This window comes from Boleophthalmus pectinirostris, unplaced genomic scaffold, assembly GCF_026225935.1.
Source record: "Boleophthalmus pectinirostris isolate CB_2022bp ecotype Guang Dong unplaced genomic scaffold, ASM2622593v1 HiC_scaffold_5, whole genome shotgun sequence".
In the NCBI taxonomy this organism is placed as follows: domain Eukaryota; kingdom Metazoa; phylum Chordata; class Actinopteri; order Gobiiformes; family Gobiidae; genus Boleophthalmus; species Boleophthalmus pectinirostris.
Genome location: NW_026571404.1, coordinates 762,440 through 777,525, shown reverse-complemented (window position 1 = coordinate 777,525; position 15,086 = coordinate 762,440). Strand labels below are relative to the sequence as shown.

General features: G+C 42.8%; 1 protein-coding gene across 1 annotated transcript in view; it reads left to right on the top strand.

The window, feature by feature from the left end:
- pdzd8 (PDZ domain containing 8) overlaps positions 1-15,086 on the top strand; it is a 57,145-nt gene that overhangs the window by 1,101 nt on the left and 40,958 nt on the right. Inside the window, exons 2-3 of the mRNA XM_055162611.1 lie at positions 1,612-1,779; positions 2,191-2,483. Of these exons, the coding sequence (XP_055018586.1) occupies positions 1,612-1,779; positions 2,191-2,483 (461 nt within the window). The remainder of the gene's footprint in view (positions 1-1,611; positions 1,780-2,190; positions 2,484-15,086) is intronic.

The window sequence follows — 15,086 nt, the reverse complement described above, 5'->3', positions numbered from 1 at the left end:
GTTCTGGTTCAGTCCTGTTTAGACCTGTTTTAGTTTTGGGTTAGACCTGGTTTAGACCTGGTTTAGTCCTGGTTTAGACCTGGTTTCGTCATACGTTGGTCCTGTTTTGGTCTTGTTTTGGTCCTGTTTTTTCTGTTTGCATTAGAGCTGTTGTAGTCCTGTTTTGGTCCTGGTTCAGAACTGGTTTAGTCCTGTGTTGGACCTGGTTTAGTCCAAATTTGGTCATGATTTAGTCCTGTTTTGGTTCTATTTTGGACCTAGTTTACTACTGGTTTAGATCTGCTTCGGTCCTGTTTTGGTCTTGTTTTGGCCCTGGTTCAGAACTGGTTTAGTCCAAATTTGGTCCTGGTTTACTCCTGTTTAGACCTGGTTTAGTCATATTTTGGTCCTGGTTTAGTTCTCTTTTGGCTCTAGTTTAGTCCTGGTTTATCTGGACTACAGTTGTTCAGTTTGTACAGTTATTCTTGCTTTAGTCCTGGTTCAGTTCTGCTTTAGTCCTGGTTCAGAACTGCTTTAATCCTGTGTTAGACCTGGCTTTGTTCTAGTTTGGTCATGTTTTTGTTCCACTTTAGTCCTGGTTTGGTCTTGGTTCAGTTCCGCTTTAGTCCTGGTTTAATGTTGTGTCTAGTTTGGTCATGGTCTAGTCCGGGTTCAGTCCTGTTTAGATCTAGTTTAGTCCAAGTTTGGTCATGATTTACTCCTTTAGTCCCTTTAATGTTTTGGTCCTTGTTTGGTCTTTGTTTAGACCTGGTTTAGTCCCCGTTTAGACCTTGTTTGGTCAAATTTTTTATTATTTGAATTAGACCTGGTTCAGTCCTGGTTTAGTCCTGGTTTGGTCTTTGTTTAGTCCTATTTTAGACCCGGTTTAGTCCTGGTTTGGTCCTGGTTTAGTCCTGGTTTGGTCCTGGTTTAGTCCTGGTTTGGTCCTGGTTTAGTCCTGGTTTGGTCCTGGTTTAGTCCTGGTTTAGACCTGGTTTAGTCCTGTTTTAGACCTGTTTTAGACCTATTTTAGACCTGGTTTAGACCTGGTTTAGTCCTGGTTTAAACTTGGTTTAGACCTGGTTTAGACCTGGTTTAGACCTGGTTTGGTCCTGGTTTAGACCTGGTTTAGACCTGGTTTAGACCTGGTTTAGACCTGGTTTAGTCCTGGTTTAGACCTGGTTTAGACCTGGTTTGGTCCTGGTTTAGACCTGGTTTTAGACCTGGTTTAGACCTGGTTTAGACCTGGTTTAGTCCTGGTTTAGACCTGGTTTAGTTTTTTAGACCTGGTTAGACCTGGTTTAGTCCTGGTTTACCTGGTTTAGACCTGGTTTAGACCTGGTTTTAGACCTGGTTTAGACCTGGTTTAGTCCTGGTTTAGACCTGGTTTAGACTGGTTTAGACCTGGTTTAGACCTGGTTTAGACCTGGTTTAGTCCTGGTTTAGACCTGGTTTAGACCTGGTTTAGACCTGGTCCTGGTTTTAGACCTGGTTTAGTCCTGGTTTAGACCTGGTTTAGACCTGGTTTTAGTCCTGGTTTTAGACCTGGTTTAGACCTGGTTTAGACCTGGTTTAGACCTGGTTTAGACCTGGTTTAGACCTGGTTTAGACCTGGTGTCTCTGGTGTTTCAGGTGGAGTTTGAGGAGCTGCTTCAGACTAAAACCGCCGGTCGTCTCCTCGAGGGTTTGAGTCTTCGGGACATTTCTCTGGGAAACTCGGTCCCGGTTTTTAAATCGGCCAAACTCATGAAACCTGTGAACACCAACGAGGAGGGCATGCCCGAGGAACTCAACTTCGAGGTGAGACTCACACTGGTCCAGTCCTGGTCCAGACCTGGTCCAGTCCTGGCCCAGTCCTGGCCCAGTCCTGGCCCAGTCCTGGCCCAGTCCTGGCCCAGTCCTGGCCCAGTCCTGGTTTAGGTTTGGTTCAGTTTTTTGTCATATTTTGTGTAATTGTTTTTCAGATTATTCAATCCTGATTTAGTCCTTTTTTAGTCCTGGTTCAGTTCTGCTTCAGACCTGGTTTAGTCCTAGTTTAGACCTGGTTTAGACCTGGTTTAGTCCTGGTTTAGTCCTGGTTCTGGGGTGTGTAATCTGTAATCTGTAGGGGATTACATTTTAAAAGTAAACTTCCCAACACTGGTTATAAATAAATAAACTGAACCGTTGCGTTTTTGACCCTTTGACCTTTGCCCTGTGCGTGCGCCTCAGGTCGACCTGGAGTACAGCGGCGGCTTCCACCTGGCCATCGACGTGGACCTGGTGTTCGGGAAGTCGGCGTACCTGTTCGTGAAGATGCGTCGCGTGATTGGTCGGCTCCGGCTGCAGTTCACGCGGATCCCGTTCACTCATTGGTCGTTCTCGTTCCTGGACGATCCGCTCGTCGACTTCGAGGTCAAGTCTCAGTTTGAAGGACGACCTCTGCCCCAACTCACGTCCATCATCGTCACGCAGCTCAAGAGGGTCATCAAGAGGAAGCACACGCTGCCCAACTACAAGATCAGGTACTACAAATACTACTACTACTACTACTACTGCAATACTACAAATACTACTGCAATACTACAAATACTACTACACACACTACACACACTCAAGAGGGTCATCAAGAGGAAGCACACGCTGCCCAACTACAAGATCAGGTACTACTACAAATTAGAGCCCGGCCGATATATCGGTTGGCCGATATTATCGGCCGATATGAGCAACTGGAAGCATATTGGCTATTGGCCGATATACTTGCTGATAGGGGCCGATATTTCCCGTGGGCAGGTTATACCTTGTTATACGTCGTTATAAATCTTAGACTCTCGACATTCTGTTTATTTAATCCAATTTACAGATAAATGTTCTAATATGTGACTCTGCATCAGTGTTTATCTGTGGAGTCATTTGTGTGTCTGTGTGTCTGTGTCTGTGTGTGTGTGTGTGTCTGTGTGTTTGTATGTGTGTGTGTGTGTGTGTGTGTATGTGTGTGTGTGTGTTTGTATGTGTGTGTGTGTGTGTGTGTGTGTGTGTGTGTGTGTTGTGTGTGTGTGTGTGTGTGTGTGTGTGTGTTGTCTGTGTGTGTGTGTGTGTCTGTGTGTGTGTGTGTGTGTGTGTGTGTGTGTGTGTGTGTGTGTGTGTGTGTGTGTATGTGTGTGTGTGTGTCGTACTGTCCCTGAACACACCACAGAGTCACGTCACACGTGTGTTTGTTTACAGACTCAGGTCCAAACACTGAGATTATTTTCTTTTTACAGACGATCAGTTTGAGTCTGGATTAAAAGGACTTTTATTAGTTCAGACTTGTGATGTGGGAGGAGCCTGTGTGATGTGGGAGGAGCCTGTGTGATGTGGGAGGAGCCTGTGTGATGTGGGAGGAGCCTGTGTGATGTGGGAGGAGCCTGTGTGATGTGGGAGGAGCCTGTGTGTGTGTTGGAAATATGTCGACTTTGAAGATAGTTTTGGTTCGTTCTGATTGGTTATTGATGATGTGTTGTGTGTCACATAATCAGTCTGTTTTCTATTGATCTGTTGTAAAGTGATTATATTGTTTGTATATTTGTTTCTGCAGCTGCATTGATGTAAATGAGTGTGAACAGACGTGTGAATGATCCACATTTACACATATAATGAATGACCGCGGCGCAGCAGTTACGGCTAAAGGCTCATAACACTAGTTTCTTTACTCTCTAGTTGTGATGAGTCGGTCGTAAACGAAGCGGCTCTTAGATCCGGCTCTTTGATCCGGCTCTTAGATCCGGCTCTTAGATCCGGCTCTTGGAAGTGAACGACAGGAGCCTGATCCTTACTGGGAGTCGTGTTTTCTCTTTCTCTCATTTTTTTTTCTCTGCACGTCGCGTTCAGACTCGTGGGAGTTTGACAGCGGCTAAAAATGAAATGTTCAAAAAATCTGTGTGTGCAGAGGGTAAAACAAAACGTGCATATTTATATTCAGCATAAAATAAATAAACCAGAACTAATCTTGAGCTCAAGAGACGGAGAGAGACAGAGACCGAGTCCCGACACTCAGTCCTGGTTCAGTCCCGGTTCAGTCCCGGTTCAGTCCCGGTTCAGTCCCGGTTTAGTCCTGGTTTAGTCCTGGTTCAGTCCTCGGTTCAGTCCCGGTTTCAGTCCTGTTCAGTCCTGGTTTAGTCCTGGTTTAGTCCTGGTTTAGTCCTGGTTTAGTCCTGGTTTAGTCCTGGTTCAGTCCTGGTTCAGTCCTGGTTCAGTTCTGGTTCAGTTCTGTTTTAGTCCTTTGACATTTCATGTAAAGAGGCAGAACAACAATAAATGTTTCCTAAATAAACCCAGTTTAAAATCCACTGGAGCCAAACCTAATGTTTTTTTTTTTTTTATAATTTAAGATTTACAGTGATTTTTTTACATCACTAAATATATCAGTGATTATATCGGCTGCTCCAACTCACATTATATCGATATCATATCGGCCACAACAAAATCCATATCGGTCGGGCTCTACTACAAATACTACAAATACTACAAATATACAAATACTACAAATACTACAAATACTACAAATACTACACATGCTCCCCAACTACAAGATCAGGTACTGAAAATACTACTATTACTATTACTACTACAAATACTATGTACAAAGTAAAGTAAAGTAAACAGTTAAGTAAGTAAAGTAAATAAACTAAGTAAATAAAGTAAAGTAAATAAAATAAGTTAAAGTAAAGTGAATGTTTCTGTCTCACGTTTCAATGAACAATGAACTGAATATTTTTTATTTGATTTGATTTTATTTTTTTTAAGTCTTCTGCAGTGGTTTTAAATCGTCCCTCAGATTTTAAACCATCTCGTAGAGAAACAGGAAGCTCGTGCGCTGCTTCCTCCTCCTCACTGACGCTCAGCGTTTGTGGTTTTTGTGTTTTGAGTTTGTCTCTGGTGAAACTCCCACACATGAGTCACCGTCCGCCCACTTTACTGACACATACACAAATACTACAAATCAAACTACTAGTACTACAAATACTACTGCTACTGTTACTACTGTTCTACTGCCGATACTGGAGGAAGAGTTTCAATCTGAAACTGCACAATTCTGCTGTTTTTACATTTGGATTTAGTTTATATCAGTGATACTCGAGAGCCACGTTGGAAAAGTAAAATCAGGAGGAAAGACACTTTTGGGTTCAGTCAAGTGTTAACGGAGGAAACAGGGTCAGATTTTTGACATTCAAATGTGTCTTATTCAGAAACTAGAGGAACTATTGAAATAAGTAAAGTATCAGAATGTAGGAAAGAGTTACACTCCAACAGGGTCAAGTTAAACCTGTGAGATTCTTTCAAGTTCAAGACAAAAAAACTAAAAAACTCATGTTGGTAACGGAGGGAATGAAATATGCAGCACTTTTTGGTCAATAAATCCAAACAGTGATAACTCTTGGTTCTCACTTCCATATCCTTAACAAACTGGTTTGAATATTTGCTTCATATAGTTTTCTACCATATGGTACAAGATTAGGTTGAAAAACCTCTGACTTTTTGACTCATGAGATTTTTTATGAAGAAAGTTCATGGTAACGGAGGGAAAAGTAACGGAGGGAAAATTGTACAAACAAGTAGAAGGTGCAGGATTTTACATCATTTGTGGCTTTTTTCTTCTGAAAACTTTAATATTACTTCAAAATGAAAGAAACTATTTCTATAAAATATGTCAGTCCTTCCAAGAACATTTTTATCATTTTAAAAACTTTTTTTAAAATCCTGTCCCTTCATCAACAGTTCAAAGATGGAATAACACAAGATATGATGAAATACAAACATTTATTTACATTTTCAGGTCTTTGAAATTTGGGAAATAATTTTTGTTCCATGTTTCATTCATGGTCTGTTTAAAACATATGGAACTTTACAACCAAAAATGGAACAGAAAAAAGGTGAAGAGTTTGATAAACTCGAGTACATATGTATCTGTTCAATACACTTTTATATCAGATTTATTCACTTGAGTTTTTGCCCTTGTTGTTTACTTCTGTTTGACCAGGACCTTTTACCAAAACACACAACACCAAGTCACTTCTACAAATGTGATTTTCTACATCCCACAAAAAACAAACACATAGAGAAGATTTTCAGTAAAAACCCACAGATTCATGAGCAGAAGCTGCACACACGTCCTTCACTTCATCGACACTTCATAGATCGTAGATTTATATTGTACATTTTCTTAATCGATCGTCTGGAGAATTAACCATCGATTTTCATTTAATCATTAACTTTTAATATTAAAAATATCATCATATTATTACTGTTACTAATCTGCATAAATAAACTCAGCTTCACAACAGATAAACAGAACGACTCGAGAGATGATAAAGTGTTTAATTCACTTTTGACACATTTGTTTCTGTTTTACAAAAATGAAACTTAAACCACATGACTCATTTACATAAACTAATGTGTGATAAAAACAGTTGTTTCTTGTGTCTGATGTGGTTCAGTTTGTGTTGGACTGAAGGACACGGCTCTGCGTCTCGGTCGGTCGGTCGGTCGGTTTTGTTGGTCTTGTTGGTGTTTGTTGATCGTCGGTGGGTTCGGGTCATTTATACCTGCACCTGTGTATCACTGTTCGCTGGTGTCACGTCGCCTTTAGGAAAAATCTGTGTATCATTCATTTGTTTTTCAATATAAAAACAAAAATAAGAAAACGATTTTGTGTTTAAATGAAGAATGGAAAAAACGGATAACGGCTGTTTCCCCGTTTCCGTGACTTCAGTGACTGATGTCGGACGATGCAAACGAACTGAACCAGGACTGATCCAGGTCCAGACCCAGACTGAGACCAGACCGAGACCAGACCGAGACCAGACCGAGACCAGACTGAGACCAGACCGAGACCAGACCGAGACCAGACTGAGACCAGACCAGGACCAGACTGAGACCAGACCGAGACCAGACTGAGACCAGACCGAGACCAGGACCAGACCAGACCAGACCGAGACCAAGACCAGACCGAGACCAGACCGAGACCAGACCAGACCAGAGCCAGGGACCAGACCAGACCAGACCAGACCAGACCAGACCAGACCAGACCAGACCAGACCAGACCAGACCAGACCAGACCAGAGGACCTCAGAGCCCACGCAGGGCAGGAGCTCGAAGCTCAAAGTATGCTCTGGTCCCGCTCTGGTCTTAGTCTGGTCTGGGTCTGGTTCTGGTCTGGTTCTGGTTCTGGTTCTGGTTCTGGTCTGGTCTGGTCTGGTCTGGTCTGGTCTGGTCTGGTCTCTGGTCTGGTCTGGTCTGGTCTGGGTCTGGTTCTGGTTCTGGTCTGGTTCTGGTCTGGTTCTGGTCTGGTCTGGTTCTGGTCTGGGTCTGGTCTGGTCTGGTTCTGGTTCTGGTCTGGTCTGGTCTGGGTCTGGTCTGGTCTCTGGTCTGGTCTGGTCTGGTCTGGGGTCTGGTCTGGTCTGGTCTGGTCTGGTCTGGTCTGGTCTGGTCTGGTCTGGTCTGGTCTGGTCTGGTCTGGTCTCTGGTTCTGGTTCTGGTCTGGTCTGGTCTGGTCTGGTCTGGTCTGGTCTGGTCTGGTCTGGTTCTGGTCTGGGTCTGGTCTGGTCTCTGGTCTGGTCTGGTCTGGTCTGGTTCTGGTCTGGTCTGGTCTGGTCTGGTCTGGTCTGGGTCTGGTCTGGTCTGGTCTGGTTCTGGTCTGGTCTGGGTCTGGTCTGGTCTGGTTCTGGTCTGGTCTGGTCTGGTCTGGTCTGGTCTCTGGTCTGGTCTGGTCTGGTCTGGTCTGGTCTGGTCTGGTCTGGTCTGGTCTGGTCTGGTCTGGTCTGGTCTGGTCTGGTCTGGTCTGGTTCTGGTCTGGTATGGTCTCTGGTCTGGTCTGGTCTCTGGTCTGGTCTGGTTCTGGTCTGGTCTGGTCTGGGTCTGGTCTGGTTCTGGTCTGGGTCTGGGTCTGGTTCTGGTCTGGTCTGGTCTGGTCTGGTCTGGTCTGGTCTGGTCTGGTCTGGTCTGGTCTGGTCTGGTCTGGTCTGTCTGGTCTGGGTCTGGTCTGGTCTGGTCTGGTTCTGGTCTGGTCTGGGGGTCTGGTCTGGGGTCTGGTCTGGTCTGGTCTGGTTCTGGTCTGGTCTGGTCTGGTCTGGTCTGGTCTGGTCTGGTTCTGGTCTGGTCTGGTCTGGTCTGGTCTGGTCTGGTCTCTGGTTCTGGTCTGGTCTGGTCTGGTCTGGTCTCTGGTCTGGTCTGGGGTCTGGGTCTGGGGTCTGGTCTGGTCTGGTCTGGTCTGGTCTGGTCTGGTCTGGTCTGGTCTGGTCTGGTCTGGTCTGGTCTGGTCTGGTCTGGGTCTGGTCTGGTTCTGGTCTGGTCTGGGTCTGGTCTGGTTCTGGTCTGGTCTGGTCTGGACCTGGCGTCTCGGTCACTGGAGTCATGTAAACGAGAAACGGTCGTTATCCATTTTTTCCATTTTTCATTTAAACACAAAATCAAAAACTGAAAAAATGAATCATTATCTGTTTTTTCATTTTGGTTTTGGAGACAAATAATGAAGAAAACTGTTGTTTTTTTGTTTTCTTATTTTTGGTTTTATATTGAAAAACCAATGACACGAGGATGAGGAAACAACATTAATGAAGCTTTGATTGACACTTGTTGTGACGCAGACGCTTGTTGTTCACTAAATCTTTATCTGCACATTTGTTCATATTTTTGGTTTAAACTTGTGAGCCGCCAGTTAAATCTTGGTGAGCCGTATGTGGCTCTGGAGCCGTATGTGGCTCTGGAGCCGTATGTGGCTCTGGAGCCGTTTGTGGCTCCGGAGCCGTTTGTGGCTCCGGAGCCGTTTGTGGCTCTGGAGCCGTGCAGTGAGTTTCCCAGGTGTGGGTCTTGGCGTTCAGATGTTTTATACTTTATAATCTCGACATGGTTAAAGAGATGTTTTTCGACTTGTTTATGTCACCGGGTTCTGGGGACGGGACAAAGATCTCGTGAGATAAAATTGCCCCAAGATCCTGCCCACGGACTCAGAATGAACTCGTGAGATTTCTTCCTCATGATTTTATGTTTGGATTGAAAAAATAGAATCCTGCAGAGTTTCACAAAAAGAAGAAAAATTAAATAAAGTAAAAATCTCCAGTGTTTAAAAAGCCTCAGGCCCCAAAAGCATCTGACACTGAACCAGAACTAAACCAGAACTAAACCAGGACTAAACCAGAACTAAACCAGAACTAAACCAGAACTAAACCAGAACTAAACCAGAACTAAACCAGAACTGAAACCAGAACTAAACCAGAACTGAACCAGAACTAAACCAGAACTAAACCAGGACTAAACCAGAACTAAACCAGGACTAAACCAGGACTAAACCAGAACTGAACCAGAACTAAACCAGAACTGAACCAGAACTAAACCAGAACTAAACCAGAACTAAAACCAGAACTGAACCAGGACTAAACCAGAACTAAACCAGAACTGAAGCAGGACTAAACCAGAACTAAACCAGGACTAAACCAGAACTAAACCAGAACTAAACCAGAACTGAAGCAGGACTAAACCAGAACTAAACCAGGACTAAACCAGAACTGAACCAGAACTAAACCAGAACTGAAGCAGGACTAAACCAGAACTAAACCAGGACTAAACCAGAACTAAACCAGAACTAAACCAGGACTAAACCAGAACTAAACCAGAACTAAACCAGAACTAAACCAGAACTAAACCAGAACTGAAGCAGGACTAAACCAGAACTAAACCAGAACTAAACCAGAACTAAACCAGAACTGAAACCAGGACTAAACCAAACAGAACTAAACCAGAAACTAAACCAGAACTAAACCAGGACTAAACCAGAACTAAACCAGAACTAAACCAGGACTAAACCAGAACTAAACCAGAACTAAACCAGGACTAAACCAGGACTAAACCAGGACTAAACCAGAACTAAACCAGGACTGAAGCAGGAGTTTAATGATTTGTGACTCAGACTTCCTCTTCCTCTTCCTCAGAATAAAACTCTCAATTAATCTGAAACATATTTTTATAAAATTATAAATTGTTATAAATTGTGATTTATTTGGAAAGACAAAAAAAAAAAAAAAAAACTGAAAAAATTAAAAATAAATAAATAAAAATCTGTCAACACTGAGCAATAAAGTCCTAGTTCAGTCCTTCTTTAGTCCTAGTTTAATCCTGGTTCTGCTTTAGTCCTGTTTTAGTCCTGGTCTGGTTCTGTGTCTGGTCCTTGTCCTGTTTTAGTCCTGTTTTAGTCCTGGTCTGGTTCTGTGTCTGGTCCTTGTCCTGTTTTAGTCCTGTTTTAGTCCTGGTCTGGTTCTGTGTCTGGTCCTGGTCCTGTTTTAGTCCTGTTTTAGTCCTGGTCTGGTTGTTGAGAGCAGGAGCTGACTCAGGGTCATAACTTCTTGGGATTTGTAGTTTTCTGACATTTCTGGTGACTACAGGAAGTGAAAGTGCACACGGCTCCTTCACGGCTCAGTCGTGTAAAGATTTAACGTCAAGGTCTGAGTCCAGGACTGGACCAGGACTGGACCAGGACTGGACCAGGACTGGACCAGGACTGGACCAGGACTTTAAACGCTGTGACTCTGAACAGCTCAGGGGTTAAAGACTGATTTTATTAAATACATAAAATTCACTCTGAATCTTCAACCGATTATTTATAAAAATTAATTGGATTTTAAAGTGAGTTTATTTTGTCTTTTTAAGGTCAAAGTGTTTCGGCCTCATTGTGTTTTCGTACGACATTTTAATTAATTCTAAGTTTACTTAATTTATTTTGTTTACAGGATGAAATCTGTGTCCTGGTCACATCTGAAAATATTGGATCTGTGTAAAGTTCTGTTATCGGGCTTTAGTGGTTATCGTAAATGTGCCGCGCCGCTGAAATTAATTAAACGTACGGCGTCTCAGACAAACACACGACTCTGCGGGTAAATACTGAGGCGGCGCCAAATTTGATGACGTTTATCTTTCTGTAAATACAATGACATGGACATAATATAGAAACTGTAAGATTTATAACGACGTATAAACACGCTAGGGCTGGTGTCATTAAGAAGTTGCCGATACGATACACAGGCCACGATACGATACACACCTCGATACACAGGCCACGATACGATACACACCTCGATACACAGGCCACGATACGATACACACCTCGATACACAGGCCACGATACGATACACACCTCGATACACGGGCCATGATACGATACACACCTCGATACACGGGCCACGATACGATACACACCTCGATACACAGGCCACGATACGATACACACCTCGATACACAGGCCACGATACGATACACACCTCGATACAGTGCACTTTCGATTCGATATGATATATTTCAAATCTATTCGATACGGTTCAATAAAAAATAAAGGCTAAAATGTCTGTGATACTAAAAGTGTTTGTTAAACTTCTTCTTGTGCAAAGTTCATATGAAACACAAACATTTTAATCCTCAAAACTGTGTCAAAATGTCAAATTTGATGCTTAAATGAGTTTCCTTTCACTCCACAAGCAACAAAACTGTAGCTGGAACAAAATGATTTAGTAAAACGCATGTAAAAATCCTCTTGGTGAAATATCGATACAGCAGCCCACGATATCGATACTGTATCATCACATTAAATGATACGACATATCAATATTTTTGCACAGTCCTATAACCCGCCCACGACGACCGTCCGCCCACAGATCAAGTTTTAAAATGGTCGCACATTCAAGTCAGCGGGTCGAGCTCAGAGTCTCATGATCCCAGATTCTCCTTCAGCCTGGTCAGGTTCTTCTGGTGTCAGTGGGTCGACTGAGCATGTGCAGTAGACACACACTACGCACACGAGCGCACACATAGATCTTTCCTTGTGTCTGATGTGGTTCAGTTTGTGTTGGACTAAAGGACACAGTGACTCAGTGGAACATGAGTGTTCTCCCTGTGACAGAGGGATGTTCTCCCTGTGACAGAGGGATGTTCTCCCTGCGACAGAGGGATGTTCTGCTGATGGTTTTGTCTGTAAATGGTGGAAAAGTTTCGTGGAGCTTGAAACTTTTCACTGGCACCAACTTTGGGCTTTAACTGCGACAGTGAACGAGACACAAGCAGCAAAATCAGGGAGACGGGGCTGAGCACAGAGACAAACAAGTGAAGCGGCAAAATCAGAATTAAATATAAACATTATATCGATATTTATGATATGTTAGAATCCATATCTAGTTTAAAAAAATATCAAGCCATATTTAAAATATCGAGATGTCGCCCACTCCTGCTCCAAACCCTTTTGTGAATCACATGTATGAATTAAAAGCTTTTACCATTGTACATGTGTCAGTTTAATGTCAGACTTTGTGCACTAATAAATGGATAATAGTTCAATGTTTTATAAGCATTAAACTGTTCCCCGTCTGAGGCTGTGGCTCTTATATTTTATTTACTCTGTTTCTTGTGATGCTTAAACTAGAAGTTCTCTGGTATTTTCATTTTGTAAAAACAGCTCACCACAAGAAAAAACCACAGGAAAAATATGGTCTGACTGATGTATCGTTTGTGCCGTAGTTCTAACGTTGTTCCTCATCACAAACCTGTCTGAGGTTTTAATCTAGACTCATCCATGCATGTTTGAGTCATCTAGAGATCTCCCCTGGGCCCAATTCAAACCGCCCCCCCTCCTTTTTGTTGTTGTTTTCCTCCCTCCATCCCTCTCTCCATCTCCTCTCTCACTGTTTTCTCATCAGTTGCTTTAATAGTTTTGTCTCCCTCCTCTTCTCCTCCTCCTCCTCCCTCCCTCTCTCTCTTCCTGTTGTTTTCTTATCAGCTGTTTTAATAGTTAATATTTAATCGTCTCTTTCTCCTCCTCTTTCCTCTCTCTCCTTGTTATCGTCTCATCGGTTCTTTTATTTTAATAGTTTTTTTCTCCTCTCCTCTCCTATTCCCCCTCTTCTTTCTCTCCTATTCCCTCTCTCTTTTCTCTCCTTGTTGTCGTCTCATCTGTTGTTTTAATAGTTTTCTTTCTCTTTCTTTCTCCTCTCTCCTGTTCCCCCTCTCCTCCTGGGTTTTGTCTTGTGTGTTATTTTAATAGTTTTTTTCTCCTCTCTCTCTTCTCTTTTCTCTCTTTTCTTTCTCTTCTTTGTGTCGTTGTCTTGTCGTTGTTGTTCTGTTGCTGTTGGATCTGATGATGTAACTGAGCCTGAGGGATTTAAAGCTGCACAGATGGAACCAGGAGGATCAACAAAAGCCTCAGATAACACAGGCTAACACAGGCTAACGGAGGCTAACACAGGCTAACACAGGCTAACACAGGCTAACACAGGCTAACACAGGCTAACGGAGGCTAACACAGGCTAACGGAGGCTAACACAGGCTAACACAGGCTAACGCAGGCTAACAGGCTAACACAGGCTAACACAGGCTAACGGAGGCTAACACAGGCTAACAGGCTAACGGCTAACACAGGCTAACACAGGCTAACACAGGCTAACACAGGCTAACACAGGCTAACGGCTAACAAGGCTAACAGGCTAACACAGGCTAACACAGGCTAACAACAGGCTAACAGGCTAGGCTAAACAGGCCTAACACAGGCTAACAGGCTAACACAGGCTAACGGCTAACTAACACAGGCTAACAGGCTAACACAGGCTAACAGGCTAACTAACACAGGCTAACACAGGCTAACACAGGCTAACACAGGCTAACACAGGCTAACACAGGCTAACACAGGCTAACACAGGCTAACAGGCTAACACAGGCTAACACAGGCTAACACAGGCTAACGCAGGCTAACACAGGCTAACGCAGGCTAACGGAGGCTAACAGAAGCTAACAGATGCTAATAGCACAATAAACTACAACCACAGAAAACCCAAAAACCCTCAAACCCTCAAACCCTCACAGGGACTAACAACTCTATAAACTACAGCCACAGTTAACTCTAAGTTTAACTCTAACAGAGGCTAATGGCTAAAGCTAATAGCACTAGAAGCTACAGCCATGCTAAAGGCTAAATGCTAAAGGCTAACAGCTCTGTGATCTACAGTCAGGCTAAAAGAGGCTAACAGGGCTAAACATAAACAATCATCGGGGCTAATGTTGTGTTCAGGGAAAATATGGAGCTCGAGAAAGTTGAATGTAGCGTCAGGTGTCGCGCGCTCGTCACTCCGGCTCATAAACGGTCTGTTAGCCAACGTTAGCTGTTGGCGACTCAATTCTGTCAGTTTGATTTTTACATGTTCAGAAAAAAAAACTTGCTACTGTCGAATGATGTGAAATAAAGTCTAAATGTCACTGCGATGTTTTTAAAGACACTTTCTCTACACAAACACAAACTGAACACATCAATAATTCTGTACGTTCACTGTGGCGCCGACATTTTCACTGCGACGTAAATCCAACGGACTCAGTCTGCGCCCAGCGAGCCCGAGTTTGTGTTTCAGAACCGAGATTTGTTTGGCCACTGCACTTTGTCCAGGTGGAGGTCGGTTTTACCCGAGTCCCAAAAACAAAAGAACGCAGCATAAAAACACCCTAAACTACAATTCTATAAACTACAGCTCTAATCTACAGCTCTATAAACTACAACTCTAAACTACAACTCTATAAACTACAGCTCTATAAACTCTAAACTACAACTCTAAACTACAACTCTATAAACTACAACTACTCTAAACTACAACTCTATAAACTACAACTCTAAACTACAACTCTAAACTACAACTCTATAAACTACAGCTCTATAAACTACAACTCTAAACTACAGCTCTATAAACTACAACTCTATAAACTACAACTCTATAAACTACAACTCTAAACTACAGCTCTATAAACTACAACTCTATAAACTACACTCTAAACTAAACTCTAACTCTATAAACTACAACTCTAAACTACAGCTCTATAAACTACAACTCTATAAACTACAACTCTAAACTACAACTCTATAAACTACAACTCTATAAACTACAACTCTATAAACTACAACTCTATAAACTACAGCTCTATAAAACTCTATAAACTACAACTCTAAACTACAACTCTATAAACTACACTCTATAAACTACAACTCTATAAACTACAACTCTATAAACTACAACTCTATAAACTACAGCTCTATAAACTACAACTCTAAACTACAGCTCTATAAACTACAACTC